Source organism: Primulina eburnea, chromosome 1 (assembly GCF_022965805.1).
Source record: "Primulina eburnea isolate SZY01 chromosome 1, ASM2296580v1, whole genome shotgun sequence".
Lineage (NCBI taxonomy): Eukaryota > Viridiplantae > Streptophyta > Magnoliopsida > Lamiales > Gesneriaceae > Primulina > Primulina eburnea.
Genome location: NC_133101.1, coordinates 6,636,693 through 6,657,990, shown reverse-complemented (window position 1 = coordinate 6,657,990; position 21,298 = coordinate 6,636,693). Strand labels below are relative to the sequence as shown.

Below are 21,298 nucleotides of genomic sequence, written 5' to 3'. Positions count from 1 at the left end.
TCACAAGATACATACTTCTCAATCTACAGTAGCAAGCTGACTCACAAACTATATGAAATATTTATCATATTTTAATTCTAAAATTATTAATGTAATTAGCTTAAAATAAATTAACGAGATAACAACAAAATTGAGTGTTTGTTAGTAAGTAATAAATAATATTAACTTGAGAGAAAGAAATATAATGTAAGAATAGGTCATTTAAGATTTGTTAAATAAAAAATAAATTAAAGAAATTTTTTATTATATATTTTTTGATTTAAAAAATGAAGCTATACTATTGTCTTTTTTAAAATTGGATAGGAATCTGAACGAAGTTGTTATCCATCCTTTTTTTATTAACCACATGTGTGTTGTCATTTTTAAAATTGGATAGGAACCTGAATTCTTTTCGTCACAAAAACATTCACATGTCTTCAAAATTGCTCTATTTTTTATAACAACATTCATTTCATTGACACGTGACATTAACAAATTATGACTAGCTTTTTTTGGACATCACAAGTGGCAAAAATACACCAAATGTTGTGATTACTAAGGTTTCTAAATATAAATTACAAATTGTAATTTACCACCCGTCAACAAATACAGATAACAAACCTGCTTTTATTGAAGTCGACAAAAACAACCACAACATTTATTATAAATTATTTATGATTCTACACATTTCATATAATATATGAAATTCACTTAGTACCCTTTATTATATACTGATATGCTTAATTACCTGATCTTTCAAAGAAAAAATTTATGTGAGACAGTCTCGCATGTTGTATTTTGTAAGACTTATATCTTATTTGGGTTATCATGAAAATGTAGTACTTTTTATGCTAAGAGTATTACTTTTTAGTATAAATATTGGTAGAATTGACGCGTCTCACATAAAAAAAAAATTGTGAGACCGTCTCACAAGAGACATACTCATCTTCAAATCCTTGCCAGACATAGAAAGAAAAAATCTGAATCCAAAATTTCTTCTAACAAAGTAAATGACCCCTAATATATGTTTTGAAAGGTAAGCTTGTAATTTAATTAAGATAAATCGTTCATTACAAACTCAACCAACCAATGAGGAAAAGCCCCATTCAACCAAACAAAGGGTGAAGGAGACAAAGAAGCAAATTTAGCCAAACTATGAGCCACATTGTTAGACAATCTAGATTCATAGACTATGCCAGAAATAAATTGATCTTGCACCAGTAGATTGATATCAGACGCACAAGCTCCAATGTAACCGAGATTTTCATGTACGGCTTTGACTGCTTGCACTGCCAATACAGAGTCACAAACAACTAGAACATCACGAAAGTTCTTTTCATAGACCAATTTAACTCCTTCCCGAATAGCCAGAAGTTCACCATGGGCAACAGACAGAGGTTGAGAGATTTGCTTGCCAAATGCTAACAATAATCTGCCCTGACAGTCTCTAAGAGCACCACCTACGCTGTGTAGATTAGTATTTTCATTAACACAAGCGTCAACATTTAGTTTGTAGGTACCTGTAGCCGGTCTCATCCATCTCTTGTTTGCAGGTTCACTAGGGGATGCGATCTCTTGAATATCAAGGGCCTTAGCCCGCTGAAAGTCTGAAAGAAAGGTCAAACTCCACGAAACATCCTCTGCCATGCTAGATCTGTTTGTATCATGAATCAAGTTTTGTCTTTCTTTCCATATGGCCCAAGTTTGAATAGCAAATTTTTCAAACTCACCTTTTGATAATTTATCCCTCATCCATCCACAAAGATCAATAGTGCTGCTCTGTCTTGCCAATCTAAGGACTGGATATATTTCAGTATTTTTCCATATACGCTTAGATGTGGCACAAAAAAATAAAGAGTGGCATGTTGTGTCTTGTGGGTTGAAACAAAGCACACAAGCTCCAGAAGTCGGGACATGGTGCCTTAGAAGATTGAGGTTGGTGGGTATAATATCATGGGTTAATAAGATGTAACGATATCTCCATTGATACGATGTCTTTTAGGTAAAATCTAAAAGCAAACTCATAAGATTTTAAGCTCAAAACGGACAATATTATGGAGATATGTGATTTTCATTTTACAACAATTGGTATCAGAGTAATGGTAAAAATCAAGCCGTGTAGATGAAATCTTCGGACCACGTTAACACTAGTCAGGATGTTCGTTTATGCATTCGAACACGTCAGACGAAGAATGTCTGAGTAGTGTAGTTGAATAGTTTGAGTAATTGGGTTTCTTATTTGGTGGAGAGTTGTTTTGTTGGGAGTGAACAATGTGATCTATTTTGAGGAAGGGAGGCTCATATTTTTATTGGAATTATCCTGATAAGGAGAATGAACCACTGCCCATACTTAGCATTCCACAAAGGTTGTATTGGATGGAGTAAATTGGATTTGAGGACAAGATTTTATAGGTGTTGAAAGAATTTGAAAGCTAGTATATTAATTCACAAACAAACTAAAAATAAAGGGTAATGAACTTCAAAAGAATGGAATTCAATTACATCTGAGTAGGTGAGATGGATTTAGTCATAAACATAAAACTCCTTCATTTCATATCATACGAATCAAACGGTATCTTAAACCTCTCTCCCGACTTTTACACTCATAATAACAAATATATTTTTATATTTTTCCTTATTGTATCTTATATATTCCATTGCCTACCTTACATCAAGCCATAAACTCCCTTCAGGTGGAAAAATAGCACCACGCCTTAGTACATGAGGTTTATTCAATTTTATTAGCATTGATGAAGAAACCTATATTCTTGTCTTCCTATCTGCATCATCGGGGAGGCGAATATCAAGTCACGACTTGCAAAACAGGCTCCTCTTGTGCAGCTCCGAATACTCTTTGGAGGAATTTATCAACAATTGATACAAATTCTTCCGCCTTTTCTTCCTGGGGCAGGTGACCACAGTTCTTGATAATCTCTAGGAATGATCCGGGAATGGCCCGTGAGAGTCTTTCGGAGTTCCAAGCAGGGACAAGTCGATCCGTGTCACCAGTAATGATCAGTACTGTGGTTCATGAAGTAAATCGAGACAGTAAGAACCATATTTTTTTTATCATTTGAATATTTCATTTTAAGTCTGCAAATATACTATCCGAGTTCAAGCACATTCATCTTGAATCAGTAGAATCAGAAGAAATAAAAAATAGATCGAACAAGATTCAAACATAAAACGTGGAACCAACCTCTGGAGGACATCAACAAGTATAGTTCTGATCCAGTAACTATTCTCAGGCAATCGGCTTTAGTTTTCAGCAGAAACGTTCCATGTTTTTCATTAACATTTTCCCAGATATTTCAGCAGGGAATGACAAAATCGATCTTTATACTATAATTACATGATTAAAATTGAGATTATGACCATATATGCAGTCACTTTACACAATTTTCCTGTAAACTTTAATATGAAATATACGTGAATATCAATTTTAGTCAAATAAATATATTCCAGTAATCAATTTATTAATTCCTGTTACTTTACACAATAATTCCTATCACTTCCAAAACAAGAAAAGACACTAGTTAGTTGCATTATCACAATAGACATAGAAAAGTCTTCAAATTAATGAACAAAAGGAAAATTTAACTTTAAAACCTGGGCAGGAGATGTCTTTCAGCCTTTCCGCCAGTGGTGGCTTCAGATTAGATGCCGTATCTGTTAGCACTGCCACTGTATATTCCACCAGAGCCCTGTCCCAGCCCTTGATCGTCAGCGGCTTCATCGTGAAAAAACATTTGATTACTCAATGTTTGAAAAAAACTGGTCGGCTTCGTTGTTCAGACGAGAGGAATAGCAAGTATTCACCTTTGTATATCCGCGTAAAACAATTTCAGAAACTTGATTTGAATCATACCATGAAGCTCGAATGGCAGGTATTCCAAATTTATAGATTATCATCCTTACCTGAAACCATGAACCAGAAATCTTTACTAGAGATATAGATATAGATATATAAAATTATATCATGATCATATAAAGCACATGTTTCAAAATTATTGAGGAAATCTAATATTACTCGATCCAAAATTTTAAAAATTCTTACCAACATTACACCAACTGAAGAGCGCAGGATTGAAGAAACAGCTTTCTTATACAGAGAATTTACTATGATTCCAATACTTTTTGCGATGCTCACAATTGTGTCAGCAATGTATTTAGTAAACTTTAATAAAATTTTGCGAAGAATAAGAAATAGAGTCGCTGGAGTTGTTGAATTTGAGATGTTTCCCTTCATGCTGTTATCAAATCCGGCTTGATCATCTTCTCTAACTTTCCTCGTGAAAAATGGTGCAACAATGGCTGGGGAAACAAGGATTAGAGCAGCTACACGCTCTGGTGCCTCAAAATATGTATCTACAGCAACAAGGGAACCAGCAGAGTGCCTGAACTTCTCCCAGTAAATACAATAAGTATCAGAGATCTCAACTTAATATATGTAAAATTTAAAAAATATAAATTTGTACCGACAGTACTCTTACATTTAATCCGTGTGTTTCTTACAAGGAGTCTCAGACAAACTAACAGAGCTTTATTTGATTTCGAGAGTAGAAAAATCAGTAAGCTAAAACTTGCATATATTTAGTTCGCTCACTCAATATAAACAAAACTCTGATAGGATAGGGGAAGGGTGATTAAATATTTAATTGGCTACAAAAAAATTGCAGGATCCAGTTCACATTCCGATAGCACATACCCCACAAGAATGACCTTCTCAGCAGCTAAGAAATTGATGAAGAAGAGTGTCGCCAACACGGAGAACATCATGGAATAAGGATTTAAAGGTCTTCCATCTTTGTTATTCGTAGATGAATCCTTGATAGTATTTACCCTTGATGTCAATCCAAAAGCTGGTCTGTCAAAAGCGAGAACCTTAGACCCCGTGACCTGGGCTAAAGGTTTCATGACCCGGTTCCAAGAAAAGACCGAGGATCCGAACCCATGTAACAAAATCAAAGGAAAACCGACCCTTTCAGTAACACTACTTGTCCCTTCTTGTAACGTTTTTAAAGCTGGAAACTCAGAATCACAAAGTTTGTGGTGGAACTGTACCCCATTAAATTCACAGAAACAACTGTCTGGATCAGCTAATAGTGTTGGATCTTCTATTTCCTCTTGATCTGTGCCAGCAATACTTCGTGTTTTCTGATTTGGTTTTGCTCCAAACAGTTGCTCTAGAAACATTCAGAAAACACCCTTTAGCATAAAACTCATGGCAGTCAACGTGCATCAAACAAATAATCTGAAGTTGGTATTTTCTGTTTCACGTAATTCTGATCACCCCATCCTAGTACACGATACTCAAATAATCAACGAAAAAATGACTAATCCTCGTCATTTAGAAACATAGTTCTTTCACATAGATCAAAATCTAAAGTTGCACCCACCCTTTATAATCTTGTATATAGCTAACACGAGGACAACAAAATTCAATTATTCCTTTGTATAATTCTCAAAGTTCAAGCTGTAGCAAGCATTTAGACAACCATTTCCTAAACTAATAAAGTCAATAAGATGAACTCTTGCATATTAAATCAATTTCAATTTTCACATGAGAACTATAGCTACATTAGGCCAGTGCACCTACTAGTCTAAGTTCTAACCCCTGATTCAGATAAAAATCCTAAATGGCAAACTTCATCAAAATGTCACCCGAATATTCGTCCCCGGAGCCATTGAGTGGAGGAAAAGAAGAAGCCGAGGCAGAGGCCTTTGCAAGAAACTTCCTTCTTGAACTGGGTTTTTGGCAGGAAACAGAATGAAGAAAAAGGAAAATTTGACAGCTCCCAGCTCCGAAATCCCTCGAAATGCACTCGGATCGGTGAACTTTGTTGCAAATTTGGGAGCCTGACAATGATGAACTGAGGATTTCCATACACTGCACTTGAACTCATGTGTAGTTTTTACTCCTCCCGGCACAGAATTCTTGAAAAATTATGCGGAAAATGCACCAAAGGTCTTGATTATTGATGGAGGGAAGAAGAACGGATATTCATATACAACAATTTCTGGGAATTCTTTAGCGGGTTTTCGTCCAATGTAGGAGACTACGAAAACGACGTCGCATGTACCATTGCAGGAGATTATGCTGTTCTGTACCGAAGTCGTTGCTCAAGGATGAAATCAATCACTAGGAGTTTACCTCGTACCACCAGATTTATGAACCTTAATTTCCAAATATATATATATATATATATATATATATATATATATATATAGGGGTGAGCAAGATATCGGTTAAACCAAATTAACCGACCGAACCGAGCAAATTCGGAAATTCGGTTCGGTTATTTCGGAAATTCGGTTTTCAAATTAAAAAAATTCGGTTATATCGGTTAATTCGGTTCGGTTACAGTTTTCAAAATTTTAAAATCGGTTAACCGAATTAACCGATATAATAAATATTATTATTTAATAAATTTTTTTATTTATCAATTTTTATAAATATTTTTATTTTTAATTTTAAAATCGATATAATATGTATTAATTGTGTCCAAATAAAACTTATATATTTGTGATGTGTGTGATTTTATGTTTTTATACATTTGTGTAAATTATAGTGTTAAAAAAATTTACAAATATAATTAAAATTAAATCACAAATTTTTTTTAAACTAATCGGTTAATTCGGTCACCGACCGAATTAACCGATTTTAATTCGGTTCGGTTTTCATCGGTTATGAAATATAATTCGGTCGGTTCGGTTATTGCTAAATATTTCGGTTCAGTTCGGTTATGGCTAATTCGGTTCGGTCGGTAACCGAATTAACCGAATACTCACCCCATAATGTACTATGATTTTCATATAATGTAATTACGCTATTAAATATGTTTAAATTATTTCAAGAACGAATTATTTTATCCAAATTTGAATAAGTAGTTCAAAAAGTGATAATATTCATAATTTTTGTTAAATATTTCTCACTATATGATTCAAAATACAAGCAATACTTTAAAAATTCATAGTAATATAAAATTATGAAGTTTTAGGTTGTCTTTAGACAAGTGAATTTGTCAAAATCCTTATTTGATTGGATGAATAAATTAAATTAGATTTCAAATCCACTTTATATCAAATTAAGTTAATTTAGTATTAATTATACCTAATTTCAAATTTATACAAAATAGTGTAATTTCAAATTCATCACTAAATCCCATGTGTTTAATTATTTTCTAGTTTATATAAAGCCAAGTTGGGCATTGTAGAGTTTCTTAATGAACCATCAATCGAGCTTTTCTTGCACTGAAAATCGCCAATAAAAATTAAATATTTTATGTTCCAATACATCGCAAGTGTGCGAGTCAATTATAGTATAATGTACAAAGTAGGAGTATCGTTCTTACATAGATTGATTAGATAAATTTACTTTAAGCACTATTCTTTAGTTAACTACAACGAAAAGATGAAATTTAAAAACTAAATTGAACAAATGCAATAATCAAATGAATAAATAAACAACTGTAAGGATCACGGTTCACATACTCTTTACTCTTTTCTAATGATTAAATTTCAATTCATAACTCATATTTTTTTATGGAATTCTTTAATTTATAAAAATATTTTGTCGAATTACATTAATCTAGTTAACAAAATGCAATAATCAAGTGTCATTATATTATTTAACAATTATAATAGCATTAACGAACCGTAATTTTATTTTCTTACATGACGTAATTTTATTTTCTTATACACGTGGCAGTGAATAATACACATACTTGGGTCCTAATGGATCGAGCTGTTAAGCACATAAGTCAAAAGAGATGTGTGTTTATTTGTTAATATTGTCTCACACATCTTAGAGACCAATCTTACAATTTTTCTATAGTAAGTCTTGTCTCCAACTGAAACAGTATTACTCGTTAAGATCTAATGTCACTATTTTATAACCCACTTAATTAACCAGATCAAGCGATGCTACGCACGAGAACTTTCCAGCAAATCATTCATTCTGGTATTACTCTTACTCATACATGTTTGACCAATATCCTTCCCAAGTAGTATAAAAATATGTTCAGGGATACTTGAACAATGACCTCGTTCTGATATCAACTGTTAAAATAAAATATTTATTACTAGTCCAAAAATTATGGTTATTAGTCAAAACACAACTTTTTCTTATACTCGTGGTAAAACAAAGTGCACCTACTTGACTTCTAATAGGTCGGGCTATTAGGCACATGAGTCCGAAGATGTACATGTCTATTTGTCGGCGTTGTCTCATACTCATTAGATATCAGTATTAAGCTTTTCCTACCGTCGATCATGTCTTCAGCAGAGACAATATTATCCGTTAAAGTATGACGTCGCTCTTTACGACTCACCTAGCAAACCAGATCAAGTGACTTAACGTCAGAAATTTGTCGCACAAGAACTTATGTAGACGTCACTAATCAATACTACTTTCACTCACGTATGTTTAACATAACAAGTAGTTTTTATCGATTTCATTAATTCAAAATTTGTCCACATAATTTTCTATAAATAAAGAAGTTAATAATTTATGGAGCATCATAATATCTTCTCAAAGAAATTTTATTAACAACCACATACACTTTAGGTATATGTCAAGATACTAAATCATTTTTCTATAAAATCAATTTAATACTTTTCAATTAGTTTTTGAAAGAAAATAAACAATTTAGCTTTGGGGGTACTTTCGATATTAAAATTTTGGAGAAAATAGTTTTTGTCCACTAACTTCCTCAATTTTGAGTTTTGATCAATTAAATTTTTATTTTGGTACATTAATTTTTAATTTTCGATTATTTTAGTCTAATTGTTAATATGTTATCCAAAAATCAAACGTGACATAAAAAATATCGACTTATCAAATGTAATATCGACTTATCAAATGTCATGTCAGTAATTGGACAAAAATAAAAAATATTAATACTAAACTTTAAAAATTTAACAGATCAAAACCTAAAATAAAAAAAGTTGAACAAAAAATTATTTTCCTAAAATTTTGTGTACCTAGGTGATTCACAACCACTCATCCAATGGTATGACCGAGAAGGTATGACACTGGCTATCTGCCAGTTTATTTTGTTTCATGTCTGACTCAATCTCTGAAACAACTTAAATCATATATTCTTTTTTAACATATCTTTTCAATTTATTATCTTCATATTACCCGTCATTTATCGTATTATCTCGTCTCATAAATCAAGTGATACTTGTAAAATGTGATTCGACTTTTCTTACATAAATATATATACTCCAAATCAAAATTATTTTAAGTTTCTTAACTACTATTTAATTAACCTACATGCATTTTCGACTGTGTTTCGATTTATATTTCAGCAGTGTTAACCAATTACATATGTGCCATAACCAGTTCCGAATTAATTCAAGGAAACATCATTTAAAATAGAAAATGAATAGGTTCTTTTACCCCCCTTGGCCTCCAATCTGTAGGCCACATAATTCATGATTAACTCTTGATACAAAAACTACTTTTAATTCGACACAATATGTATAATATACCCATTCTTGGAGCACATTGAATGTTCAATGGAAGAATTGATCTCCTCCTACATAACAAGAGTTTGATACACTACAAGTTTGGATTATGGGGCATGTTGGGAGGAAAACAAGTTTCTTCGCCACCGGTGCTCCACAAGAAATTGGCATATCTTGAAGCGTAGTAAGAGTTCTCTGGCTCCGCGGACAAAGCTTGCAGGAATCTCTCCTCTGCTCCCCAGATGTCCCTCCGAACCATCCACAAGAAGTTGGCGTATAAGCTCAAACATTCTGCATCCGGTGGGGGTATCTGTAGTGCTCTTTTGTAGCATTCCTCGGCTCTGTCAAGCATCATGCATATTAGCATCGATCTCAAGAACTAAGGCCAATCTATGTGTATATATGTGTCACCGGTCTGAGATGTTTTTACATATTATACGAGTCGGAAAACATATTTTGTACTGTTTTGATTACTTGAATAGATACCGAGACAAGAGATATAGCAGTATTATACCTGTCATAATCATGAGCAACAAGGTGCAAGAACTGCGCATAGTTGCAAAGCAAGAGTGCGTTGTCAGGTTCATAAGACAAATTCATCTGATATAAAAGATCAGTTCTGATGTACTCTTCATAGCCATCAGGTTCAAGCTCAACCGACAAGGGTGCAATGACAATATTCTTCATTTCTTGATTGATTGCCTGATCCTCGACCCCTTCTCGCATCTTAGTCGCCTCGTCCACCATCGAGTTCCATAGATTCATTTCGACCACACTCCCCAACTCATGATCAGCGGTAGGTGCCTTTCCGACAAGGGTTTCTCTGCCATTTCCTGAGGCCAAGTCCACTTGTTTCTCCTGGGTCCACAGTGCATCAGTTGAAGATTCGCAGATGGCCACCCTCGATTGTGAGGCTATGGCAAGTGCAACATCATGGGAGGCAGAATAGACAACAAAATTTGCCAAAAGAATCATTACATAAAGCATCAAAGACGGTGTCCTCGAAAAAACTTGTTGGAAAAGCCAAACAAATGAAGAATTCATGTCTTTCTGCACTTTGGATATGATGACTTCTAAATCTTCAGTTACACAAAGCTTCTCTCATCTGCAGAGCATAGGTCTGAAGTTCAACTATGATGAAAACCATCGAGGCAAACGCTGCCTTGATCGAGCAATAGACCGACTCTTTAGGCTCTGTGAACCCTTCTTCACATTGTAGTTTCTTCTTTATCATCCTTAGAGACAAGGGAATCTCCAAACTCTTAGCCTTCTGCTCGATAGTGGCCCACACAGCAGTTTCTTGATCTGGCCGATTGGTGAACTCCAGCCTAATGCCAAGCATCATCGGCTCCAAGAAATCAAACCGTGTACCCGAGAACAAATCTTGATCCCTCCCAACAACAGGATCTCTCTTAGATATCGTGTAATGTGCCTTCTTATTCGTGCCTCCTTCGTTCTCTTGGCTACCAGTAGTAAGTCCATGGTTCTTGCCCAATCCTTGCACATGAAGGGGTGATTCCTCGTGATAAATTTCACCCAAATTTAAACTACAAAATCGCCGAACCGGTCGAGATCTTGAATTTTTAAAACTTTGAGACTTCCCAAAATTCTTGTATACAAAGGAGGTGGAAAGAACGAGGGAGACGGCCCTATCCGTGCCACCGGAGTACTTCTTCCAACAATAAGAGTTGAAAAGAGACGATGGCACTAAAGAAGCAAATTCTGCACTTGATGCAATCACTTTGAGCTTCATGGTTTGATGATCACGGAATATCAAGTGAGTAAATTAATCACAAAGGAAAAAGGGATAGGAGAGGCCAAAGGCCGAGCTAAAATCAAGGAGGTGACTAAAAAAGATTTAAAAAAATGGACAAGAAATGGTCAAAATCAAGATAACAGAAAGCCCGTGTAAAAGGGCTTCTTCCATGAATCAGTATCGGATCTCGGATAGGAAGAGTCGAGTCTAGATTACTCTTTTCATGTTGCTTACTAATGAAACCTGTGAAATACAGAAGAAAATCAAAGCAATAAATTAAGCCAAGAATGGTCAATCATAAGGAGAAACTAAAATCTTGCAACTTTCTTGCAAATTTCACGCTTCATTATTATCTCTACTCCCAAACCAAACTTCTCAAAAATATCTAGCACATAAAAGTAAACATGAGCGCATTCTTCCATCATTTTGAATCTTACATTGCATATTTTAATAAAAGTAGTAATGTCACGTGTAAGAAGCCCATCAACATATTAACATCAATACACAAAGCTTCGATGAAACTCACTAGCAAGAAAAACTTGGCTCATCGAGAAACAAGAAAAGAAAAGATTTCTCTAAAAAGAAACATAGGAAATCGAGATATGGCAAAAGGGTTTTAGAAACTCACCAAGATTAATCAAATGCCATAAAGGGAAGTTCTGACTTCTGAAAGTGCAAGAAAAATGGAAGCAAGTTCAGTGTCTTGGATATGATACCTTATTTTTTTTATATGTGTTTATTAATTCAAGAAACCAGATAATTTGAGAAAAAAATTGAGCGATAGGATGACAGAATGGGAAGACGATATTTAGTAAGCACCAAAAAACAAAAAACAAAAACAAAAATCAACAGAATGAGAAGACGATATTTAGTAAGCACCAAAAACTAACAAACAAAAACCAACAAACAAATGCACTTTTTAGGGGTTAAGTCGATGTTATTTAAAGGGTACTGTCTCCATATGATTTGTATGAACAAGATTCATGATTTTAAAAAAATTAGTTAACCTCGTGTACGTGTGGATAAATTTGAACCTTTAATTCTATCATGTGGATAGTACTTCTACATATAGGATGAAATCAACTTTTTTTTAGATCGGTGGGGTCTGCTTTCAGGATCAGACCAACTTCGTGTGTTTATTCACAAATAAATTTTGAGGGATTTAATAGTGAAAATTATTTGGCAGGAAAAATGTGGCATCTTCAAGGAACCTTCTAATCGAAACGTGTTATTTCGTCTTTATTTTAATATGAAAAAAGGATGGTTTTTTTATGATTAATTTTTTTAAAAATAAATTCTAAAAATACATTAAAATGAACAATCATCCAAAAATACCGCAAGTCGACACAGTAATTTTTTCATCGTCCATTGTCGTTAGCCCCGAACGCTACAAATAGCAGCGTCCGGGGCCCAGCAGGCAGCGGATGCTGGCAAACGGGCCCAACAATTCTCTTGGATGGATATAATTTCCAAAAAAAATCGATTTATAAATCAAGAATTTGAATATTTTAATGGAAAAGATAAGTTTTGGAAGACTAAAAAATATGAGTCATTTCATATATACAAATCAAGAAAAAAAATCAATACAAAAATTTAATTTGTCAAAATCTCATGATATATTGAATATAAAATCTCACAATATAATAACAAAATCTAAGATGTTATTGGTGTAAGATATATTAGATGTATATTTAACATTATGCTAAAAAATATAACAAAACTATAAGTTATTTGTATTTTATTTTAATCATTTTTAAGCCATTACACAGTTTTTTTAAAAAAAATATATTTAAAACTGCCATTACTCAGTATAATATAAAGAAAAGGACTAAAATAGTAAATGAAAGATAGTTATTACGCTAACACGTTTTTTGTGTGAACATATTACGCTAACACTTAAATTTAAGTAGATTGGAAGTAAATTTTGGCCTATTCATAAGACCAAATCGACACTTTTATTATTATTATTGTTGTTGTTGTTGTTGTTGTGGGGACCCGGACGCTAATCATCTCCTTAATCTTCTTTTGGGATTTAATTATCATTTCTCATAAACAGGGTCTAAAAATTTTTCTTGTTAAAATATAAATGCGGAAGGTAATGGAATCTAAATAATATACATCTCAGTATAAAATACATTTCAGTATAAAAGTACAATACTGTACAATCTAAGTCTAAGGTTCGGTTACTAAGTTCAAGTAATAAACCAAATCTACAGTAAGTCCGGAATCACCACGCTAACTCTTCTTCTCTCGTCATATTCTCGACCCCGATCCAGCCCCACCTGTTGTCATGCACACATACAAAACAAGACAACAGCCGGATAATTCCGGTGAGAATAAATCCCAGTATAAAACATGGTAAACATGTATATACATAAAGTAAATCATGAAATATTCTATCATGAATAAACTTAAAACAATAGATTTCATAATCTATGAAATCAACTCAAATAAGCATGCAACACAAATCAATTAAACATGCTACTCAAATCAAATCATGAAAACATGCTATCATGACTGAAAGCAATAACAATGAGTTTCATAGTCTATGAAACCACATCCATAGACGCATGCAGTTCTAGTCAAATCATGTCTAGACTCGACTCAACTATAACTCTAGGGATCCCGGTGTGAATAAGACGTCAATAGCTGTCACCTACCCTCCCAATCGGGGTGACTGTACGTCTTATTCCTAGACTTCGTTCTGAGCTGTATCGAGTAATCTACAATAGGAGGGTGTCTGCTCCTACGTAACGATATACCGAACGTCTAGAAGTCTGACTATGTAAAACTTTCCTATCTCAAATGCAATGTATAACAATCTGTAAACAAAACATGCTCATTTCCAAAAGATTTGAATATAAAGTCTATAAACAAATCATAATCATATCAGAAGATAAACAATAATCAAGTATGTAATTTTATTGGGAAACTCAAATGAGATCTGATTTGAGTTGTATCTTCCAAGATATCACATGAATTATACCTTTGTCGTCCCGGTCTGACGAAAACGATGATCTGTATTCAAATCTGTCCATATCAATCTGAAATGACAATATCGAATACGCTGTATCAGTGAATAATTCAATTCACAATCTGTTCTGATCAATACTCAAAGCAGTACATAATCTGATCAATGTCTGAACAAGATACAATCTAATTCATATCATCGACATCACAATATAATCGAAATCATATCTGAATCTGACCAGTCTAAATCAACTGATGTTTCGACGGCATAACGATACAATCTGAATAACCCCGTCAATCTGAACATCCCAAATATAATACCAGAACTCATAATCTCAATATCGGTATATTCAAAATCAGTACTACACAATTCTGATATCAAAATCTCAGTCAATATCTTTCAAAAATCATAACAATTACAGAAATAGTCTATTATTTAATCAGACTTCAATTACATAATATCTACGGTAGTAGAAACATCATATCCGAATCACATTCAATTCTGACAATATCATAAATTCAAATAATGTCTAAACGTAACAAAATTTACGTTTAGTTATAGCCTGCGTTGATAGGAACACAGTACTGAAGTCAGATTTAAAATCTGACGGACGGATTTCTCGCCAAGTCAAATTACAAGCTTCGAAAGCTTTCCTCTCACTTTCGTTTCCTTCCTTTTCTCCTTTCTGATGGATTTGCATGTAAGTATATATATATATATATATATATATATATATATATATATATATATATATATATATATATATATATATATATATATATATATATATATAAAACTACCGCCCGGGCGCCACACCTTCTGCCCGGACATTAATTTGTGATGCATTGGCGCTCGGGCGGTCCTTTTCTACCGCTCGAGTGCCGAAGGTTCTGTCCAAATTCTTGGTTAACCATGCAACGACGCCCGGCCTCGTCATTTGAGTTCTTATAACCTCAGTTATGTCAATTAATCAACGTCTGATTACAGGAATTAATTCTCGGGCATTACAATTATGCAGCCAAAATGTTTGGACACATGAATAATTTAGATTGAAAAAATGAAAATTTATTTCTCGTAAATTTATTTACTTTAGATTCCAGTTTTGTAACTTGTTAATATTTGATTTTCATCAACTGACTTTGGAATATTTTTGTTTTTTTTTCCCTACCAAACCCACTAAATTCACTAATTATGGTTTACGTCACATTTATTCTCTCATACGTGGCTCAATATAAAGAATAATGCTTATGTTACACTAATAAAAATTCATCGAAACAAAAATAAAGCAAAATATCACCAGTAATTCAAATACAAGGAAAAAACTTGTCATTTTATTTATTTTTGTTTCAGTGGATTTTAATGTGTGTAATAGAGATTTTATTCTCCTCACATATGTAATATAGGAGAACATCAATATCAAATAAGTAATATTCAGTGGATTCAGTGGTGTCGGATGAAAAGATGACAAAAACGAAAAAAAATCAAAGGTAATAGATGAAAACTAAAATTTGACAAATTATAAGATTGAAAAAAAAACAAGTAAAATGAACATAATTACATTTTTTTCCTAATTTAGATATCAAATGTGACTTTATATGAAGATCTTCAGGAGCAAAAAATAAATAATATACACATTTTATATACATAAAAATCAAATAAACAAGATGAAGAATAGAAAACAAGAAATCCCAAGCTTCTCAATATACACATTTATAAATATACACATTTATATACATAAAAATCAAATAAACAAAGATGAGAATCGAAAACAAGAAATCCCAAGCTTCTCAACCATTTTAAAAAAAATCCCACCGGAATGGTCGAAGCAGTAATGTAAGGAATAAGGGGTTGATTTCATCCTACATGTAAGGGACACTACCTATATGTGTGCGAATCTTGTCCATCCAAATCATGTGAGGGCAGTGCCCCACATGTAGTATCGACTTAACCGGTATAAGGATAGGTGTTGAAGCTTCAAGGAGTCATTTTCTCATCTTTTTCTTTGAACAGTTAAGTTTTGGAAGAAACATGCCTTAGGATTATCTATCAACACCCCGCGTAAATTTCTTTTTCTTTTTCATTATTTTTTTCACATTTTCTATTTTTTAAAAATAAAAATTCCGCAACGATCTTCGTGATCTTTCTGTGAAAAATGCTAGCACCCCACCACAAGGGCGGAGATGTCTCCACTGTCCTTGGATCGTCCTGCTGCTACAAGTTTGAGCTCAAGCAGCGTAAGATCAATAATGTTAATATGATTAAAAATGTCGATGCGTTACATCAATATTACGTCAATCAGATCAGTGTTATACGTTCAAATCAAAATTTGACAAAATAGATTATCAAGATTACAAAGATTCAAACATAAATTACTAAAATTTTAATTTTCTGTAAGTTTTTGTTTGTGTGTCAAATAAGAAGAAGATTTAAATTAGATGGTGCAAAAGTCGAGTTTGCCATATCATAAAGCCATTTGTCAACTTTAATTTTCCCATTTGAACAGTTGAATTAATGTGATTTTTGGACTTTTGAAGGCTAGTGATCGATTTACATTTGGCTACTGAAGAATATATACATATATTTAACCAGTAATTAATAGGGTGGATTTAGTTAGGCAAGTAATCGCGATCATTCAATAAAATAATTATTTTGTAAAAATAAATTAATAAAATTTAATTTAATTTAATTTTATGTATCACCTCAAGGCTTTATTAATGTTCCAATAATTAATGGTTTTGTCAAAATATTATATACACTTCCTTCTTAATATTTCCATTTTGCTTCTAATATTTAGTATCTCGTGTGGAAACTTATATTGAACATGCAAGCAAAGAAAAAACGTGTTAGAATTATTTTATTATGATGACATTTTATCTATACAAATATATTGATTACAAGAAAATATTTAAATTAAATTTTTCGACAAATAAATATTTTATGTGTGTATACTAACTAGTAATTCTTATATTTATAAATCAATTTTATGCGTGTTAGTCGAGACATATTTTTTTTGTCATGTGAAATTTTTGTATAAAAAATCTAATGTTTTTATTAAATTAAGATCTATGGAAATGATTTTTATATAATTACTTTTTATAAATATTTACAATAATTATCTAAGTATGACACAATTTTGTTACGTTTTTTAGAATTTACGGTGTTATATTGTAAATTTTTACATTTTTTTTTAAAAAAAATTCGTAAGGACACTATAAATAGTTATTCTACAATTTGTCTGACTATTCTGTGCGTATTGGGGAAACCATCGTTTTAACATAATAGCATGCAAACTACGTTAGTCAGATAAACTACACTGAATAAATTTTGTATGGCAAGCTCATCTAAAAAATTGTTGGTAGAAAAAAATTGAGATCATAATAATTAACCAAACGCTTACATACTCCACTAGCAGAATCAGTCCTAGACTTTGAAGGGTCCAATAGGAAAAGTATTGGATCATTTATATTCATATAAAAATAATAATAAAATCAAACATATAAATATAATTTCATTTTTTGATCACATAATGAGATCTATAATATTAAATATATATATATATATATATATATATATATATATATTATATTCTATATTGTTAAAGATCAGTATCATTACATCATAGAAAAAGAGAAAAAAGACATGTCATTCCAATTAACTATGGAAAACTGACCTTCTTGTATTTTTTATTGGCAAAGTCATCATTCAATATTTCATAAATAAATTAATGCATTCAATCTTGTTTGGGTTATGGTTGGTCTCAAACTCGTTATGGTTGGTCTCAGACAAGAGTTCAACAGTTTAAATTTAGAAAAATTTCTTTCAACAAATGTAGCATTAACTAGAATAGTCAATAATATTTGGTAACAATTCATTCTTTTTGTTAAAAAATAAAAATAATATTTCACCTTTTGTTTTTGTTTCTTTTGGTAGCATATGTGTGGGGACTCGGACGTTAATTCATTCCTTAATCGTCTTTAAGAATAAATAATCAAGTATAATAAACAGAGTCTAAAATTTTTTTTTCCTACATTACACAGCGGAAACATAATGTAATTAAATTCAAATTACATAGTAAATATCCCATACAACTATTGTATGATCTACAAAAATCCGACAAGGTTCAACTACAAGTCCGTGCTGAATCCTACGTTGCTTCAAAGCCCGGATCTCCACGCTATCTAGTCCAGCCTCGTTCTCGTCCTGACCCCGCTTCTATCTCACCATGCAAATACTAACTGGGAACCAATAGCAGGAACTATATCAACATCAGATAATCTATAATCCTAGCGAAACATACCAATATCTAAGGAACAACAAGAATAACATTCTAACAGTCCAATATCAGGAACAACAAGGAACTGAACATGCAGGAACATATCAAATCAATCAATAATATAAATCAATATATACGTCACTCAGACTCGTGACTCCACGTTTTAGACTAGACTCAATCCTAGCCTAGGGATCCCGGTTTCCAGATGTGGTATTCCTATATCGACCACCAGTAATAGAAAAGACTTCAGTTCTATCCACGTCGATATAACCAAACATCCAGTGTCCTGACCTAACCGTCATGGACTGTGGTCCTATCACCAATATCCTGTCCTGTGACAAAGTGCAATGGGCCAGTGACGAGTCCTCACTATCCGGCCATTCTGTCACAAGATGAAATGTCTACGACTAAGCATATCCGCTTATGACTCAAGACATACATTGTCTATAAATCCATAGACCAAAAATATCAATCGTATTCAATTGCAAATAACAATGCAATAAAATAAAGTATGTGATTTAGGGAAACTCGAGTCAAACCTTCCTCAAGTTGTGCAATCCCAACTCAACATTAATTTATACATGTATCTTCTCGCTCAGAAGAAGAAGAAGTCCCGACTCTATCTCGATCCATTCCCAATCTGGTAATAACAATACCGAACAGATATAATATCAATAACAACTCAATTCAATACTTGTTCTGAACAATATTCAAATCGAAATATACGTTGATCGATATCAAATCAAGGTACCATCTAATCCATATCGACGATATCACGATATAATCGAAATTACTACTGAATCTGATCAATATCAATTAACTGATGTTTCGACGGTATAACAATACAGTCTCGATAACCCCGTCAATCCAAACATCACGGATATAATACCAGAACTCATAATCAATATCGATACTAGTCATAATCTCAATAACCCTACATATCTGATATGAGTTCTCAGTCAAATCGACATCGAAAATCATAACAATTACATAATCAATTTGTTTCTCAATCTGACTTCGATTCTATGATGTCTAACATGACAAGAACATCATATATGAATCCTATTCAATTCTGACAATAGTCTAATTTCAAAACATGTCAAAACGTAGCAAAACTTACGTTCAGTTGTAGTCTACGTTGCTAGGAACTGCGATACCGAAGTCGGATTTAAAATCAGACGGACGAATCGATCGTAACTCAATTTCTGAAATTCAAAAGCAATTCTTCCCCGAAGCTTCCGTTTTCTTTCTGAAGATTCAATTGCATGTTTTTATATATATGTATATATACCCCGCACATGCATCATGCCAATGGCCGCTCTAACGCGCAACACGTCTTGCGGCGATATGCGGACCACCTTCCATCCGCGCATATGGCGCGAGAAACTTTCTGTCTCGGCTGATTCGGTCTCGGCGCGTAGCTTCACGGGGACTCGCGCATATGCGCGACACCCTTCCGCGCATATGCGCGAGGCCTACTGTCTGCTTGGCGCATGTGCGCGCGTTCTGTCGCGCATGTGCGCCGATGCTACTGTCCTCGCACATACATTTCCACACGTATTCTTATTTCGTGTCCCGATTAATCCTCTCATAATCATGTCAAATTATAATTCAATAATTATAGATTATTAGGATTAACTTTCCGGGCATTACAATATGTTTTATGCCTTCCAGTTCTCGTCCTCGATATATATCATCTCCATCCAAATCTGAAACGTCTTGCATGTTCTTTTTTTTCTTTATTGTTTCATTTCAAGATTCTTGCAACGAACTTTCAAGTCCTCGTAAATTAATGAACTCAATTTTTTATGAATCCAAATTGCCAAATTTCAGAAGCACTGAAAAGTTATCGCCCGGGACCGCCATGTCCATCAACTCGAAGACTCTCGTTAGCGTTGTTCTACATTCTTCGGATGATTTAACATAGTCCAAATACTTATTAAATATTAAAATCGACCTTTTGGCTTCATATATGAATATGTGGAACAAAACAACATGATTCTTTATTTGTTTTTTAGTGAGATTTTAATCTTTTATTCAATTTTATTTTTTTAAAAAAAATAAAAATTGAATGGAGAGATTGAGGGTTTGTTTATTCGAGATTCAGGAATTAAATACGTAAAAATACTTATCAAATTTTCATGATCTGTTATATTTAATTAAAATGAATTTTCATCGTCTTTATATTAAGTCAAAATCGAACTACCTTAAGTAATTATTTCGAGGATTTTTTTTAATCACTTTTTGTTTCTAGTACATATCAATTTGATATATAAATTGAGACAAAAATTTGTGTGAGACGGTTTCACGGGTCTTATTTTGTGAGACGGATCTCTTATTTGGGTCATTCATGAAAAAATATACTTTTTATGCTAAGAGTATTACTTTTTATTGTGAATATCGGTAAGGTTGACCGTCTCACAGATAAAGATTCGTGAGACCGTCTCACAACATATCTCCTCGTAAATTGAATAGTTAAGTCAAGAGAATAAATAAGACAAATACTAAAATAAAAATGACTTATCTTGTAATTTGTTTAATTGTTGTCACGAGATAAGTTCGAATAATCTATCAATTCAATATGACGCAGGGAACAATATAATATATATGACAAAAATTTATGTGAGATGGTCTCACGGGTCGTATTTGTGAGACATATCTCTTATTTGGGTCATTCATTAAAAATATTACTTTTTATTGTGAATATGAGTAAGGTTGACATGTCTCACAGATTAAGATCCGTGAGACGATCTCACATAAAACTCACTCCATATATAATGAATTCTAATTTCTTAAATCATATCAACTTGCCAACATTTTTTAAGCTGAGTAATTTATTTTTTTG

At 32.9% G+C, this 21,298-nt stretch overlaps 3 protein-coding genes across 3 annotated transcripts; all 3 read right to left on the bottom strand.

Annotated features, from left to right (window-relative positions):
- Positions 1 to 1,032: 1,032 nt before the first annotated feature.
- LOC140803136 (uncharacterized) lies at positions 1,033 to 1,626 on the bottom strand. The gene has a single exon (XM_073158830.1). The coding sequence runs from the start codon at positions 1,624 to 1,626 to the stop codon at positions 1,033 to 1,035; it is 594 nt and encodes a 197-aa protein (XP_073014931.1).
- An 888-nt stretch (positions 1,627 to 2,514) lies between these two features.
- On the bottom strand, positions 2,515 to 6,153 carry LOC140825092 (uncharacterized). Its single transcript, XM_073186628.1, has 6 exons — positions 5,644 to 6,153; positions 4,688 to 5,165; positions 4,037 to 4,376; positions 3,799 to 3,897; positions 3,589 to 3,709; positions 2,515 to 3,000 (listed from the first exon to the last, which is right to left on the bottom strand). The coding sequence occupies exons 1-6, from the start codon at positions 5,864 to 5,866 to the stop codon at positions 2,783 to 2,785; spliced, it is 1,479 nt and encodes a 492-aa protein (XP_073042729.1). The 5' UTR covers positions 5,867 to 6,153; the 3' UTR covers positions 2,515 to 2,782.
- Positions 6,154 to 9,431: 3,278 nt separating this feature from the next.
- On the bottom strand, positions 9,432 to 12,030 carry LOC140825085 (uncharacterized). Its single transcript, XM_073186617.1, has 3 exons — positions 11,838 to 12,030; positions 9,968 to 11,452; positions 9,432 to 9,794 (listed from the first exon to the last, which is right to left on the bottom strand). The coding sequence occupies exons 2-3, from the start codon at positions 10,495 to 10,497 to the stop codon at positions 9,548 to 9,550; spliced, it is 777 nt and encodes a 258-aa protein (XP_073042718.1). The 5' UTR covers positions 10,498 to 11,452; positions 11,838 to 12,030; the 3' UTR covers positions 9,432 to 9,547.
- Positions 12,031 to 21,298: the final 9,268 nt, after the last annotated feature.

Bases quoted from the DNA above. Each gene is read 5' to 3' on its own strand.
- LOC140803136 (XM_073158830.1), bottom strand. From the start codon at position 1,626: ATGGCAGAGGATGTTTCGTGGAGTTTGACCTTTCTTTCAGACTTTCAG.
- LOC140825092 (XM_073186628.1), bottom strand. From the start codon at position 5,866: ATGGAAATCCTCAGTTCATCATTGTCAGGCTCCCAAATTTGCAACAAA. The intron at 3,710-3,798 runs GTGAATACTTGC...TTCACGATGAAG, and splicing joins TTTTACGCGGATATACAAAG to CCGCTGACGATCAAGGGCTG. The intron at 3,001-3,588 runs GTTTTAAAGTTA...CATGAACCACAG, and splicing joins GAAAGACATCTCCTGCCCAG to TACTGATCATTACTGGTGAC.
- LOC140825085 (XM_073186617.1), bottom strand. From the start codon at position 10,497: ATGAATTCTTCATTTGTTTGGCTTTTCCAACAAGTTTTTTCGAGGACA. The intron at 9,795-9,967 runs GTATAATACTGC...GATGCTTGACAG, and splicing joins GTTGCTCATGATTATGACAG to AGCCGAGGAATGCTACAAAA.